Source organism: Taeniopygia guttata, chromosome 1A (assembly GCF_048771995.1).
Source record: "Taeniopygia guttata chromosome 1A, bTaeGut7.mat, whole genome shotgun sequence".
Classification (NCBI taxonomy): domain Eukaryota; kingdom Metazoa; phylum Chordata; class Aves; order Passeriformes; family Estrildidae; genus Taeniopygia; species Taeniopygia guttata.
In genome coordinates, this window is record NC_133025.1 from 32789411 (window position 1) to 32806475 (window position 17065).

Here is a 17065-nt window from a genome sequence, read left to right on the forward strand (position 1 = left end):
AAAGTCTCATTATCTGTTAGGGGGAGAAGAAGATAAATCCATCATTATAAATATTCCCCCCTTCACTGCTGTACCAATAGATCTTGATCTTGTCTTGCCTGGTTTGCATCCAAAGAGTAAGGCAAATAGGTCAGCTGCCCTGTGCACTCTGTCTTTGGCCATCTCAGCAGAAACGATAACAAATGTGGCAGTTTATAATACAATGAGCTCTTGCTCCACTTAATTGAAGGTTCTTCTATTCACCAATCTTTGCTGAGCCGCCACATGCTGTTGTTGCAGCAATAGTAGTGAAGATGACAGCTCAAAAAGCTCCAGAGGAAGCTGCCTTCATCTCCACCAGCTAATGCAGAGTAGTGGTGGACTCCTCTCAGTCGTTATAATTTGGAAAGGTTGTGAGACCAAGACTGTGTCTGGTAGTGACATTTATTTCATTGATGTCAGACATGGAAGTAAAGTAGACATGCCTGGAGAGGACAAAAGGATTTCTGATTTTCTTTCCTCCTTTCCCACTATGCAAAACACTTCAGAATTTTGTTAAATGTTTTTTACATTCACATGGAGGAGAGGCAGCTTCAGATTTCTTTTCCAGGGAATGTTTCTTTGGCTTGCATGGCTGCCTTAGTGTAACTTGCTGCAAGCAGGTTTACAGACCTGTGGAAATAACAGATGCTGCCTATGTGGGCCTGCTTGCTGGGGTCCCAGTACCACTTTCTGTGGAAAGAAAACAAGTGCATAAAGATGCATTAGCTCTCAGTTTGGGAATTTTTTTAATTTTTTTTTTTCTTATTGAACAAGAGCTGTGCTGATGACCAGGTGGAAAAAAAAAAGTGACAGCTCTGTTAGTTGATTGTATGGGAAGTTTGCAAATTTGCAGAAAAGGGGCTTGCCCTTCCCTTGTGACCATCTGACCCCGCTGATGTTAAGTAAATAATTTTTTTTAAAGACAGTTTTTGGGTGGTGTTCTTCTAAGATAGAACCTGGAATTTGACCCAAAATTCAAACTGTTATCCTGGTACCTGGCTTTTGGATTTTCAATGCACAATATAGTGGAAATGGTCTTCGCTCCATTACTTCTAATGCTTGCATGAAACTGCAAATGGTCTTTCAACAGCAGGTGGGAGTGAGCTACCTACAGGAAGAAAGCAAAGGAACCACAGATCTGTTTTTCAATGTGTAAAACATTTACAGGGTTTTTTAATGATGAAGTTTGAATTTTACGTAAACCTGACCTCCAAACATTTCAGAGGGAGTTCTGAAACTGAAGTTTCAGTTTCTTTTGCAACATTTATCCTAATCACCAGCAGGCTAAGGTAATTTGAAATGGCTCGTGAGGGGATTATAAAAAGAACTATCATGTCAAATACAGGTTTATAAAACTGTGTTTTCCAAATACAAGGCAATAGAAGTGTTTGCAATGTAACCGTTCTCAAGAGCTGTTCTTTTTTAACTCGATAGCAGTTCCTGACTTGTTTGCAGTGAGAGCATTGCAGCATTCTCCCAAGGCTGAAGATTAGAGGCTGCAGAGAAGAAATTAAACAGAAATTAAAATATGTGAGAATTGTGAGCTTGCCTTTTCTTAATCAGACAGTGAAGCAAAACTGGCAACAAGAGTCATAAACTGTGAAATGAAATCTGAAGTAATAAGAAATGAGAAATTCCACTTTTAAAAATACTAAGTGTTAGCAATAGCATATGTAAGGATATTTATTTAAAGAAATGTATGCAAATATTTTTTTTAACTTTGTGAAATTCCTCTTAAAATCAGTTTGAGGTAATTTACCATCAGTCTACCAAGGTCTGACTCACTCATGATGGGACAGACTTTGGGAAGCAAAGAGATGTATACTTAGAGCCAGATCCTGTAATCTGATGAACAGCCATAGACCCCTCAAGTAGCTATGCATATTCTCAATGATCTGCCTACACAGGTCCCATTGCAGGATTGGGGCTGGAGTGGGATATGAAAAATAAAAGGTCCTGTAAGGCCCCTAAAAAACTTGTTATATTAAAAGAAATAGTACTAAAAACTAAAAGCCCAATTTATTAAATGGCTGTGCTCTGCTGGAATATCTGATCTTGCTGTATTTAGTTAGGAAGGCTAAGTGCTCAGCACATGACCATAATGTCCATTAATGCTAGTGGAATATAAGCATAGGTAGAAGAGGGAAAATGTATGTTGTGTCTTCCATGCAATTGAAATACTGAGTTAATTTCACTGATAGCAAGGAACAAAACAAGAGCAAATTGTTAGAATGATTCAAAAGAGTGTTTGATATAGGAAAGCTATCAGGCAAAATGCCATCATATTTCAGGGCATGTCAGACACTGATCACCAACCTCTGGTGTGTTGGAACAGATGAGGGGCTGAGTTGAGGAGTAATGGTCTGCTAACTTGAGTCCATCTGTCTGAACATGTCTTGTTGCTCTTGTTGTTGTGATTGCTTATAAGGAAGGAATGTTATGAACCATAGGTTTGAAAAAGTCAGTTGGAATTTACATGTGAGGTGAGATGCTTAATTACTTCCTTATCAGGTCAACATCCAGAAAATACTTTCTGTTCTCTTAATTTTTACAGCAGACTTCAGAGTTGAGCTCTGAAATGCCCATAGTTTACAGGTGAATAGTAAATGGCAGCATGCATTGCCTTGCTTTTTAGAAAAAAAACCCCATTCCTAAGAACAAGAATACTGTGAAGTCTCCAAGAAGAGTTTATGTTGATATTTGTTTGTTGATATTTGTTTCACCCTCCTCACCTTTTTTTTTTTTTTTTTTTTTTTTTCCCCCGTTAAGATTTGTGAGGCTGGTCTTTTCCTCACAAAACCTGCCATCCTGCTCCAGGATCATAAGTGCCTTTAGTACTGCTGTAGCTGTTGCCAGAGGGCTGAAGTAGCTGCCTGCACACTGCTCTTCTTAGAAGTGCCAACCCCAAAGAAGGCACCATGGGGCACTGATTAGAGAGATTTAATCTGGCCTCCAATCCTGCAGTGGATCAAAGAGGTTTTGTCCGCCTTTGCAGGCAGTTCACCTCTTAACTGGAGTTCAGAACTACCTTGGGCTTTTCTAAAAGTCATTGCTGAGAACACCATCTCCAAGGAACAAGAGTGCTATTATAGACCTATGAATCCAGGCTCTCTTATTCTCATACTGCATTTAAATTAGCCTCACCTTTAATCAGTAACCACACTGATATAATGCTGTTTGTAGAACTGATGACCTTTGTCTCATTTGCCTCAAACTGTATGATTTGCCAGTGAACTCTGAGCCTGCCTTTATGGCTGAGCTGCTGAAGCATTTTGTTGCCTGTATGGACCCTTTCCAGAGCCCAAACCTCATCCCATCTATGGAGAACCAGACTGAGGAAGGTGGTCAGCCTGCCTGTTTATTCTCTGGTTTAATAACATGCTCAATAACAGCTCCATTACTAGTGGAAGTTTTTCTCATATTGGGCATATTTGTGTAGCTTTATGTTGTCCCCTCCCAGGATACAAACAGTTGGCTTGATTGTGACAGTCATCTAATGTCATAAAGTAACAGCTGCAAAACCAGAAGCAAACACTCTTTTACTGAAAATTATGCACTTTTGTCCATTTTGCACATAATTTTTTTCCTAACTGAAGGAATGTATTCCTAGAATCTCATCTAGTTTTGTTATAGAATTTTATAGAAGCTTGTAGGCTATCCCCATTTCAGATAAAATGCCCTTATATCCTCTGCAGTCAAGGATGAGTCCTGCTTTACCTCCTTGCCTCTATGGCAATAGGGAAATTGTGTGATCCATTTACTGAGGTATTTGTTTGTTGCTAGCAGTTAAATAATAAGTACAATTAATTGAATAGGGACATCCTTGATTGAAGGCTGGACCAAGAGATTTCCTTTATAATTTGTAGTGCAACTTTTTGTGGATCAATACTCAAATTACAAACTTGAAGAATCCTTTATTGAGGTCAGTTGCATTTTACCCCAGTGCAATTTGGTAAAATTCCCCTGCAGACATAAATAATTGTTTGTATTATAAAACATATGGTTAATTATTAAAACTAGGCATACAAAGGATCTTTTTGAAACATGCTTCCTACTTCTGATCATTGTGGTGAATCATGTGGCATCTAGAAATTTTCTTATGCATACAGTGAACCCACAGATTGGAGAACATTAAATTTGTAAATGAGATGAAAATTATTTAAGGAAAATAAAGGGGGCATACTGACTATTTTTATAAACACTCAGTATTTTCTCTTTTTTCAAAGTGAAGTTTGCTTTGTTTGCTAGTAGCTTCAGAATCAGTTAAGTAGCAAATAGAATTTATTTTTTTAAATTATGGTAGACATTTTAAAAAGTGAAGAGATGTTGGTTTGTAAGATTCTTTGTTGCTCTCTAGACTACTTTTTAAAACTCAAATTGTAAAGAAAAGATTGTCTCTCAAACAATTTCTTTCTGAACTGCGTAATGCAAGATAACAATAGCTATTTATAGAATGCATATGCTTCCTTTCCCTGTTAGCTATACTTTGAAAGACTTATTAGTCCTAGTGTCCTGCACGTTTGGAGAATAAAAACCTCCAAAGTTTGACATCCTTAAATAAGCAACCAAATGTTATAAAGAACAAACCTCACTTACAGTTAGGAAACAATATTTACATTTAAGGTTGAAAAGCCAGGATGTAGGAAAATTTTGCTAATTTGGAAGGTGACCTTTAAGTGCACCAAAACCAAATAATTTGTAATCTATGGCACAGGGCACATTCCAGCAAAAGTTGTGTGAATACTGCTTTAGTGGTTCTTGAAAGACAAACAAAGAGACCTGGAATGAAATCTTTATCCCTCTCCCAAATAAGAGTGAAGCTAACAAAGGCATACAGCAGCGCTCTTTCAAAGCTTGCCTTTAAAATGAAGACTCTGCAGTACAGCTAATGAGATGGGTCAAAGTGGAAAACAATCTGTTTTTAAGAATGTTTAGATCAAAAGTAATTTCTAATCTATGAAATAAAGTCGCTTTTCAATACTTTTCTCTCACTAGTAAAGCTTTTAATGTTTGCACTATTTACTTCAATCAGATGTTTTCAATTTTACTTTTTCTTCCTGAAAATACTTCCTAGGGTTAGTTGGTAGTGACCAACAGCATTATTCTTTTTCTCTCTCCCCTATTCATCCACCCCCACACATTAAAAAATTGAGAAAAGAAGAGGGGGAGGAAGAAAGAAACATCTTTTCTTAAATGATTTGCAAGCATCTGTGCTCTAAGCTACTTTTTATGAACGCTCCTTAGTAATGACTCAAGGTAAAAAAGCAGAAAAGCATCCAATGTTAGGAAATTGCAATCCAATACCATGTAATTTAAACCTGCCATTGCCTCTCCTGTACTAAATGACATACAGATGGGTAGCTCTGTTGCCTCTACTTTGAGAACATAATTGGTCTTTTTATGAGTATATATATATTACTAGCAAAATATATTTTTGTTGGGAGTGTTTATTTCTTATTGTACCATATTTTAATTACTGTCATAATTAGAGTGCTTTTCCTTGCTGCATTTTTTCAGCTAATTTTTTCCAATGCTCATCAAAGTTACCTGAGTATTTTGCAATTTATGTTACTACTTTGGGAATTTTCATTCCCAAAAGTAACTATATTGGTTTTTTTTTGCTTTCCCAATGTGGATTTTTGTACTATACAAATGTAGATTTTTTACAGTAATCCTTATGTACTCCTTGGATTTTCTGTGTGAACAAAGCAAAGTGTTAAGAATAGATTTTCAGAGGAGGGTAATTTCAACAGCAACCCTCCTTTGCAACAAATTTTACAAGTTTATTGTTGAACCTTGTACAGCTTTGTGCATAAAGAAATTACGTACTCCTTAGGACTCTATTCTGGTGCTTCAACAGTGAAAAAAGAAAAAGACTACTGTTATAAAGGATGAGGATGCAACTAGAAATTAAATCAACCTTACTGTAATTCTGAAGGTTAGAATTGTTTTTCAGCTACTTTAAAGGGTACTGAAATTGCCAGATGTTATGGCTAAACATCATATGCCCATTACCATAAGTCTCCAATATAGATATCTTGTAAAGAATGTTTCAGCTGTAGTTGGGATTTTTGCAGATCTTTTTTTAATGGTCAGAAATGGTACTTTCTTGTGAATGATTGTGCGCGCAACAATTTAGTGTATAACACACCAAAGGGCTTTGGCTGTAGCACACTGTCACTGCTCCAGCGGAATCACCTGGGTCTCTATAAAAATTCTTTTCTGTACTTATATTTGAATAAATAATCAGCTGCAGTTCAGCTGAGCCATTCTTTGTGCATTAGGGACCAGCCTGCTCATTGACAAGTGAATGCAGAAGCTATACTGTGGCTGTCTGCCAAAGCAATTATTCAGGATTTAAGCTAAAAAAGCTCCTTCTCCCTTATTCTCTCCTTTTGCAGGGTCATGTAGGGATAAAAAGGACTGTAAGGTGGTCTTTTCCCAGGAGGAGCTGAGGAAGCGGCTGACACCCCTGCAGTACCATGTCACTCAGGAGAAGGGGACTGAAAGGTAAGGCAGAATGAAGGAAACTCAGATCTAAAAACACAGGCATTTTTCTTTCCCACCCCTCCTCTTACTGCTGTTTCCTCACCTTCCCTACCAACTTTTGTTGGTTGTTTTAATCTTCTTCCAGGATTTCTGCACTTGTTTACTAACCCCTACAAATTAACACTACTGCAAAGACAAGCATCTGCAACAGGGGGGCCAGGGCCAAGGGTCTTGTGTGACTTTTTCTTTTAATGAACACTGCATGTCTTATAAAGTCACCAGGCTCATATTTAGAGTCTGTTTTTAGTTTACTACAAAACGTGTGGAAGTAATAGTGGTTTAGGTGCACTTTTTTTGGAAGACATCGCAGTAAGCAGAACCACGAGGGAAATGGCCCTGTGCCAGGAGGCTGGAGTTTTGAAGGTGGCCATTGTAAGTATAGACAGTTTGGCTGCAGAAAGAAGGTAGCATAATTTAGTTCTTTTCCACCCCACTCCAATTTCTTTTTGAAGCACATGTGGAGAAGGTATTTATTGGCTCATTTGTGGTTGGAATGTCAAAAATTTTCAATAACTGCCCTCACATGGCTTTAGTCGCTGGAACCCAGCCTCAAGTCCTGGAGGGGGAAAAAAAAGGACAGACTTCCAAGATTGTTTTTAGTGAATAAAGTCTCTCTCTCTCAGCTGATTCCAGCCAAAGGTAACCTGCCAAGGCCCAGCCATTTTTTGTTGTCTAATTTATACCACTGAGCTTGGCTTAAGGCCCTGGCTTTACCTCTGCTCTAAACGTACTAATGATGTAACTGCTTGTTTTCATTCATGAGCTGAAAGGGCTCCCCGCTGCACGTGGGGTCCTGGTTAATAGGCAAACTTCTTCCTGACAGTGCTGAATTTGGTCACTGAACATGCCAGAGAGGCTGGTGGGGACAATCCCCCTCTCCGCCCCAGCCCTCTCCATCCTGCCGCAGCCCTGGCGGGGCGCGGGGACGGTTGCCTTTGCTGGGAGGCCCATCTTTGCCTTCCCCCCAGCCCTCCACGCTCTTGTGTACAGGACCAACAACGTGATTTAATGCACACAAACAATCGGAGATTAGGTCATTCTTAAAAATCCTGTTTATAAAAAAAATTGGGCCTCATAAAAAGGGTGAAAGGATAATAAAAACAAGCTGCTGAGCACATAGGCTTTTTGTTGGGCTAGCGCAGCTGATTCGTATTAGGTGAATGACCTCCTAGCCTTTTAGATTGTTAACTTAGAAAAATATTCCCTTAAAGCTGGAATATTGCTTTTCAACTGAAAATATAAGACGCGTACAGCTTGAAATCCTGGACCAATTATTTCATTTTCAGCTACAATGTCTGCTGCCCAGGCAGCCGGTGTTGGCCTGACCCAGCGCCACGGCTCTGCAGCACCCAGGCGGCCTCACACCTCGCTCCACTGCAGCCGCCGAGCCCTGCACGCGGCCCAGACGTAGATACAGCAAGGTGCGGCAGGTTGAGCTACGTGCCAAACAATCAGTTTACAAAAACTTGACATTTCACTTGCCAGATAGGGGAAGACTTCTTTTGGTTTTGTTGTTGTTCCAGCCTTTGAACTGTGGGACAATTTGCTTCCTTTTGCATGATGCGTAACATCCGAGGCACACTAATGAGGACATTCCCCTTTTCCTGTGCCTGCTTTATTTGCTACCTTTAATAAAAAACAGCTGCCAACTTAGAAATCGTGGACTTCTTCTATAACATTTTTCTAAAGACTCAGCAACTTTTAAAAAACCCAAAAAACCAATTCCTTTTTTAAATTTTAAAATGAAGTGTTGTTGTTTTCCCAGTGCCTTTGAGGGGGAGTACACACACCACAAAGCTCAAGGAATATACAAATGTGTTGTTTGTGGAACTCCTTTATTCAGGTGAGTATGCTCAATATAGTTTTGAGATTTCTGTCTCTTAGGTTATGTATAATCTTGTATATATTTCATACATAATTGTATAAGGCCATTTCATAGAATCATCGAATGGTGAAGTCATTCAACCTTTTAAGGAATACAAGACAATCAATGTAAATAATGCTGTAGTAAAATTAGTCTTATAATAAATATAAAAAATTAGGATAGATAAGGTAGGAAGATGACATTCAGGTAAAGGAGGAAATATGACAGGAAAAAATTAGTACTTTAAAATTTTTTTTCTATATGCAGCTCTGCCAAGTAAATGTAACAGTCTTTCACTCAATAGATACTGAGTTTTAACTTAGAATTACTTACAGGTAGCTTTAAGAGATACCAGGTGGCGATGCCAAATTTTACATACATCATTTTAGCTGATGATGGAGAAAAAAGTAGACACTTTTTTCTTAGAATTCAAGCAGTTAAGAAAACAAAACCAAGTAAAATTTCATTACTTACTGAATTTCCATTTATCCCAGTTGCACACATGGAGAGCTGGTTTTAAAATACTCTTTAGAAGTAATGTGGGAATTAATGTCCTGAATTTGATTCTAGAAGCAGTGCTGATTGAATTCCCCTGATTACTGCATTGTTCTGCACAGATTCAGTTTTTGTTTATGTGCTTTTTCTTATTTCTGGCTGCTTGTGTTTGTTCTGATGAAGAATTTAATTTTTTTCTTTTTTTTTTTTTCCCCTTCAGTTCACCCAAACTTAGTCCCTTGCACTTAAAGAGGTACCTTTACAAGAGCATGAAACAGGATGCTCAGGATAGCACTAATAGAGAATATTGTGCCAATAATAGGTTAAATGAAAATACAATTATGTAGTTCTAGAATCACCAGATGTGGTAGTGATAGTTGTCCTCAGGAGACTGTCTGTAAAATGAAAGAAGCACCTCATCTCTGTAAAGTTTGATTTCTCTGTCAGAAGGATTATCTGCAGAAACTGGTAATAATGTGAATCTTTTTGGTTGAAAATCTGATGGTTCCAGACACAGCCAAGACAATAGTCTCATGTCATGTGTTACTATGGTCCTTGGCTTAAAGGTGCAGAGTGGGAATCCAAACTCTCCACAACCTGTTTTTCTACTCTGCCACTTAGACATTCCATGGCTAACTATAGCTAAATCTTTTGGGGGGAGATCCTGGCTCTGTTGAAGCAAATTCATATTTAGCAAATGAATACAATGGAGTCAGGATTTCACCTTCTACTTTCCAAGACTGGCTTCCTTTCTATCATCTGATGGAGAAAGAGCAGGGTTTTTTTTTTGCGGTGTGAGTTTTGGACAGCACTAGTATACATAAATTAATGTGAACTAGTTTGTAGTTGCTTTCAAATAGTTTTATGATGGGAAAAATGCAATATGAGACTTATCCGTGATTATCTCAAGTGCACAGTATGCTCTGGCATAGTCTTGAGTTAATGAGTTGGATTTCTTTTTTTAAAATGAGCTATATGGAAATATCTCTGTTTTCAGATTCTCTTTGAGACCCTTGTGGATTTTATGGGAGGAGAGAGAGAAAGAGGGAAATTATTTTTTTAATTTTAATAATTCCCAGGCCAGTGGGTACCTGAAGAAAATGCCTGACCTATTGTGTCCTGAGATTAGACTGACCTTAAAAGTCTTTGTGTTGCCTTATGAACTCTTGCTACGTCTGGCCTACATCTAATTCAGCCAGTTTTTCTGAAGTGGCTGACAACAGTGGGAAAAAATGCAGAAGCCAGTAGGAGTCCATCTTCTTTTGTTTATTGACCTCAAAATATCTGTATATGATGTCTTCCTCAACCAGGAGAGATAGATTTCTGAATCTTGGCCACTGATTCAGCTCAGACAGCTAAAAAAAAAACGTGAGAAGGAAACATAGATAACAGAATGAAAATATAAGCTTTTTTACATTTTTACCACAAATGTAAATTACTGAAGTATTTCCTTAGGAGTAAGATGGTAGTAAAGTACAAAGAAGGTCTATTTCCCCATTTAAAATATGAGTAATTTTTGTGGTGGCATGGGATTTTTTTTGGTGGTTTCTTTTTGTAATTTCCTAATAGTCATCTGAAACTTGCATTTACATTTTTTTCTCATTGATGTTCATTAATTTTTTTGTCTTTATGTCGTTGTAATCTGTAAATATATATATTTGGACTATGGACCTGTCAGTTTAACTAGGAAAGAGACTGGAGCTTCAGCAGTAATATTAACAAACTTCAACTTTTAACATTTCTGATTTACATTGTTTCATTACCGTGTGACACACGAGGTCAGGGAACATATGAATTTTACACTCCAGATGAAAGACCTGTTTTTTGATAAGTCTTTAAAATAGAACTTTGTCTCTGTCACATGGAAGATAAAAGAAACAATTAGGAATGTCACATCTCTTCATCTACCTACTTGTGCTAGTGTTATGAGAAACCTCCCAAGCTTTATGGAGGACATGCTTTAACTTTTTCCACAATCAAAGGTGCCTCACACATGAAATACATAATCATGCTATTGAATCTTATTATTCCATCTCTGAACTTTCACACCGTGCAGCCCAAGAAAAAGTCCTTATACTTACCAACCATACCCGCTCATGTTAATTTTTTATCAGCCATGTTTGTCATGGCTGGATAGTCTCCACAGCAAGGCTGTGTTTTTCTATATTAGTTCACAAAGTGCCACCTATGCCAGTCAAATCCTCAGTGTTTTCTAAAGGCCAACTGTATTTGCAAGGTTGTGCCTACTTGAATTTTTCAAGGCACTTTCTTAGACATTATTCAAAAATACCATTCTGTCCACAGCCATAGAAACAGGAGGTTAAAATGGACCTGAGTGAAATCCATGCCTCATGCTACTGCCATAGGAGAGAATCTATTCCATATTTAATAAAGCATGGTCATGTCCTTTACCATATGCAGGACTGTGAGAAAGATGTGGTATAGATGGGAACTGAGAAGCCTGGGAGAATTATTTTCTTTTAAAAAAGAAATATTGTTTTGTCAGTTTCCAGTTTTTAGGGCCAAAGACTAAATTACCAAGTCTTCATAAAACACCCACTGCTGCCCTTATTGCTTCCTGGAAGGAATTCTTGGTAATGGTGTTAGCTCTTCTGAACATGTACTAGCAGACATAGCAATAGCCTTATCCATGTTATGTTTTCATTTGCTTTTTATTGAGCTCTGTCAGGTTTTCTCAACATCTCTCAGACATCCAATCAAGAGAAAATGAAAGAGTGGCTGCGCAATGTTATTGTACCATTAACATAGTACCACTCTTGCCTTCAGAAGACAAGGAAGGATTTCAGTCATCAGTCTAGATCTCTACAAGGAATTTCCTTGCACCAGTGCTGTGTACTTAAGGAATGGTCTTTAAGCTTTCTTACTGATCTTTATATTCTTTGAGGAAGGCATATGAAAAATCAGCACTGTTTATCTCTCTAGGAGAGCCCATATGACATCAATGATATAGTTTCACTAGTACTACTAGAGAACTACTTGAGCAACTTATTCTGTCTTCACTGTCTCTTAGTTTCCTTAAAAGACTGTCAAACCCAGCAGTTTCTAATTAATGACATTTGTTTGAAGTAAGTTCGTTCTCATCAGTGTAGGAATCAACAAATTGTCTAGGTTGGAAAAGACTATTAAGATCATTGGGTCCAACTGTTAATCCAGCACTGCCAAGCCCACCACTAAACCATGTTTCCAAGTGCCACATCTACACATCTTTTAAATACTTTCTGGCATGGTGACCCAAACACTTCCCTGGGCAATCTGTTCTAGTGCTTGACAATGCTTTCCATGAAGAAATTTTACTAATGTTCAATCTAAACCTCCTCTGGTACAACATGAAGACATTTCCTCTCATTCTGTTGCTTGTTACTTGGGAGAAGAGCTCAACACCCACCTGGCTACACCCTTCTTTCAGGTAGTTGTAGATGGTGATAGGGCCTTCCCTCAACATCCTTTTTGTGCTCCAGATCCTTCACCAGCATCCTTATTCTTCTCTGGATACACTCCAGCACCCCAATGTTCTTCTTGTGGGGGGCCGAAACCTGAAGAGGAGATGCAGCCTCACCAGTGCTGAGTACAAGAGATGATCCTTGCATAGATTCTGATTTTACCATCCTTGCACAGATACTGATTCTAGTATGAATTTCATTGTTGTTTTCAGTGTAAAAGTACAACATATTCTTTGTAAATCTTTAAGTCTGATATATTTTTCCTTGTTTGAAATTTATGCTGCTTAGTATTGACTGTTCATCAGTCACTTTGCTTGGAAGAAGTAATTTTCAGCTGGTTTTAACCTACTTTATGCTTTACTATGGCACGTATGTACCTCACATAAAAATCAGGTAGGGTGAATTGTTACGGATTATTACTACAGAAGGTATATATTTCTATGTCTATCTGTTTATAGCTCTCACATTAAAGACATTCTGTCTATCTGGACTGAACTGACCCAGACACTACTCTTCACCATCACTGGAGGTATATAAAAGACATATACATGTGGCACTTAAAAACACAGTTTAGTGGTGAACTTGGCAGCGCTTGATTAATGGTTGGAACTTTATTGATCTTAAAAGTATTGTCCAACCTAAATAATTCTCTGATGTTAAAATGCTCATTTTGAATTTGGCTTTTCATCAATACGCAGAACAGAATTTATCACATCATCTGTCAATAGTGATTTTTTTTTCTTTAACCAGGCTTATTAAGGAATTTATACAGTGTAATGCTGACTCCATGTCAATCCTTTCATAATAATAAAACTGAATCATTTAATCTATTTGCCGATTTCAGCCAAATTTTTCAGGGAAGTAGTTATTAAACCTCAAAGATATTAAGTCCTTAAAGCAATAAGAAAATCAGTAGAGAGAGAGCATATTCAAGCTCTCTTTGAGGAGAGGTCTGAATAAGAGTTCAACTATATTACTAGATTATAGCAGATAATATTGTTCTAAATAGTATATATTATTGTATTATAATTGAAAATCCACATGAGGGTTGAAGAGAGACAGGCATTAGGGATGTCCAGCTCGGAAATATCTGTGAGTTGTTTTGCTGCCTGAGAAACCACAAGATCTGTTCCCTGGCCACAGCACAGCAGCAAGCCTAGCTTTGCTCTTTCTGCTTGGTTCTTAAATCTTGGGGACTTCTTAAATTCCCTGATGGTGCAGGTCTTATAAATTCCTAAGTAGGTACATCAGGTATTTTTTTTTAAACATTGGAATATTGCTGCATTTTCCTTTCTGGAAACTTCTGGAAGCTTGACTTTCAGGAGCTTCCAGAAGCTTTTTGGAGCTTCACCTCATGAGTATGACCGGCGACTGCTTTCCAGGTAATGGTTTACATTTTCAGAAGGGTTATGTCTATACTTAAAATGGAGAAAGTCTCTTCTCTGTCTCTAAAGGCAAGTGACATAGCTTGTGTTTTTAACATCAATTCCTCTACTCTGAAGCAGAGTGGCCTGTTCATTCTGCTTTTGGGGAGTGGTCCCTGGCCTGAGCCTCCTCTGCAGTTTGCCTAGTTTCTGGCTACGGTTCTCATCAGCATGATAAGGGCCAATGCAGTGTCCAGGGATATGTTCCCAACTGAGCATTACTGTCCTGTCCTTTAGCTTGCTAGCAATGCTGTAGCAGGAGCACTGATACTGCAGCTATGTATATTCTGTACCACTGGGAGGCAAACACAGGAGAGAGAGGATTGACTGTATTCTGCTCAGTCACCTGGACCAGGACATGGCTTGGCTTGGATTGCGTCAGGAGCCTGCTAGACTATCATCTCTTCAGTAAACTGCCCATGCCAATATGGAATAAAATTATTTGAAAATCAAATACTGAAGATGTGAGGAGAGAAGACAACGGACTCTCACATGATTTATAGTTTTCTCAGTCATGTTCATAATTCCTTTAAGTATACATGATACAATCATTAATACTAACAATATTGCAATCAACACAGTAAGTCTCTGGAATAGAATATTTTTAAACTATAGGCTCGTTTATTTAGTACATGTCATTTTCCTGTAAATATGATCCTACAATGATGCACCACCTTTATGACTGTAACATATCTTTATCAAAGTCCTTTTCAGAGAGAAGTAGTATATTGAATGTCTTCCCCTACCATTGTTCTGTTTAGGACACTTGAAGCACAGCCTTACAAAGGAACAGCCTGGTATAAACTGCTAATGCAAAGGCCTAGTAAAGCCAAGAGGAATAAATACAAGGATTAGAACTGCAGAGTACTTTCTGAGAGAGGTGTAGGGCTTCCAAAGGCTGTCCCCTATGTTCCCTCAACAAAACCTATACAAACTTGTTAAATACTTCATCATGAAAGGTAAAAGGAAATACAGTTTTAACACAACAGTAGAGGTTCTGCAGTAAGTCCTCCTTCCTCTCTCTTTGACAAAGGCCTGCTTCCCTGGCAAGTAGCAGGTCTGTGTTAACTTCAGCTGTAGTATCTCTGTTGACACTGTAATTTGTGGCACTGAACTGCTGCAGTTTAGTCATACTTAGGAAGGCAATAGTTTAAAATTCAGATTATAGGAACACATAATGCTTATCATTACTCCATTTTTCTCTCTTTCTTAGTACTTGGCAGTCTGAAGATCTGGTATATGATGTCTTTTAGAAGAAAGAGATTGAAACCCTGCATCTCTTTGCAGTACAGATAAAATGACCATCATATATTCTATTGTTTGTGTTTGACTTAATTATTCCTGGGATCTTCACAAGTATTGCAGCAACTTGTGCTTAGCTAAATCTTTCCAGTAACTCACTGCTTCCTTGCATATGGTGTGTTGTTGGCTGAGCCTACTTGACATTTTTACTGCCATGTGTTGTGTGTATTTGAGCCATATCGAAGTTGGAAATGAAAAGCACTTTATAAATACCCTCTTGTTCCTCTTCATGCATATAGACTCCTTTCCAAACATATTTATGAATGATTACCTGGCTTTCAGAATACTCCTATATAGGAGACGGAAGTGGAGAAAATATGCAGAAAGCTATTATCTGTTCATTTGGGGGTGGGAGGGTGGGGAGTGGTGTTGGGATGTTCCCCTCTGGCTGTGATAAATGATAAAAGACAATTCATACAGTCTGCATCTTGTCTGGCAGGATGCTTATGTTGGATATCAGAGTATGGACTATGGTTACAATGTACTGAGGAGTTTTTCCCTTCTAGTTAATGTAGTTTTAAAAATATAAAGGACTCAGAGTGAATATTTTTGTGTGTAGCAGAACATCCCTTTGGAATGTACTTTCAGTATTTAATTTTATCCTATTTAATGACCATGTTTAAATTGAGCATTTTTAACACCTATGTGCAATTAGTCTCTGACATTTTATCCAACATGCTGTTGAGAAGCAGATATAAATACTGGAAGAAGGGGGAAATGCTGCTTTCATTAAAATGGCTGTAAGCTTTGTCATTCCTTCAAGTAGCCAAGGTGACTTTGTTCTTGCAGAGTGCTTCTCTCACATCTGCCACTTGTTGCTTGTTTACAGTGTCAAAGATGCTTCATTATTTTCCTCCACTTTTTCTGTGCTTTACTGAGATCTCTAACAGTTTCTGTAATACTGTGTCCTAAATTTTACATTGTTTTCCCAAGGGGAAATGGTGACCATAACATAGGTAACCCTCCTGCTCTTGATGGATCCTAGTACTACCTCCCATGTTGTGTTTTCTTTCATAGCTATTCTGCTGTTGCCAGACAAAGTTCGATTCATTTATCACCCCCATATCAGTTTTCTGATGTGTTGTCCAGTAATTTATGACTGTTTGGAGCTTTGGTACTCATTACAGTGCCCAGTGACCCTTGTGACCCTCCTCCCCATGCATACTCTGCCACCTTGGCCCTTGGGCCAGTTTGTTGAAGCCACAAATTGCAGTGCATATGTCCATAACAAACCATGCAGGCTGAGAAGCAAGAGCTCTGTTTGACCAATTAATAGGGAGTATCTATAATTTAGGCAACGAGATCAACGAGAAATTGATCGTGCAGATGCTGCGGGTAAGATTCATACATTGTGTCTGACCATGTAGTAGTGAGGTGTTGCTGATACTGTAATGAGCGAGAGAGAATAGTGTAGGTATACAACAGCTTGAGGAGAATATTGTAAATAAAACATTGACTAAGTGGCTTTAATTCTAACTCAGTGGAATTTCCCCCAGGTTACCACATTTCACAGGGTGGGGACTTCATTCCTTCTGGTCTAAATACCAATTGAATTATACTGCCAAACTGAGCACGGGCTAGTGCTCTGGGCAGTTACTGGTACTGATATTTGTGAAGGCGTGTCAGCAACGTGCTTTCTTTGTTCAGTGCTTTTGGTGGTACTAAAAATATTAATTATGAAGATATGTCTTTTCCCTCTCACCTTTTCATCTCCTGAGAGTTATATTTAAGACAAAATATTGTGAGCACTGGAGGAAGGTGTAGAATGAGCAGGATGCGAGAAGAGAGTTGTTTCCTTCCTGATTACTTTAATAGTGTGAACCTGTTAATTTTTAAAATTATAATTGGTTTTATATTTATTTGCTGTAGAATAGATATTTGGCATAGAATTACAGTGCAGGTTATATAAAAATGTAGAGTGCATGTAAAAGACATCTACATGTAACAGC

At 38.1% G+C, this 17065-nt stretch overlaps 1 protein-coding gene across 7 annotated transcripts in view; it reads left to right on the top strand.

Moving 5' to 3' along the window:
* MSRB3 (methionine sulfoxide reductase B3) overlaps nucleotides 1–17065 on the top strand; it is a 79027-nt gene that overhangs the window by 27208 nt on the left and 34754 nt on the right. For all 7 annotated transcript variants that reach the window (XM_072922803.1, XM_032744958.3, XM_072922809.1 and 4 more), the window contains 2 exons: nucleotides 6423–6531; nucleotides 8336–8413. In XM_072922803.1, coding sequence (XP_072778904.1) covers nucleotides 6423–6531; nucleotides 8336–8413 — 187 coding nt within the window. The remainder of the gene's footprint in view (nucleotides 1–6422; nucleotides 6532–8335; nucleotides 8414–17065) is intronic.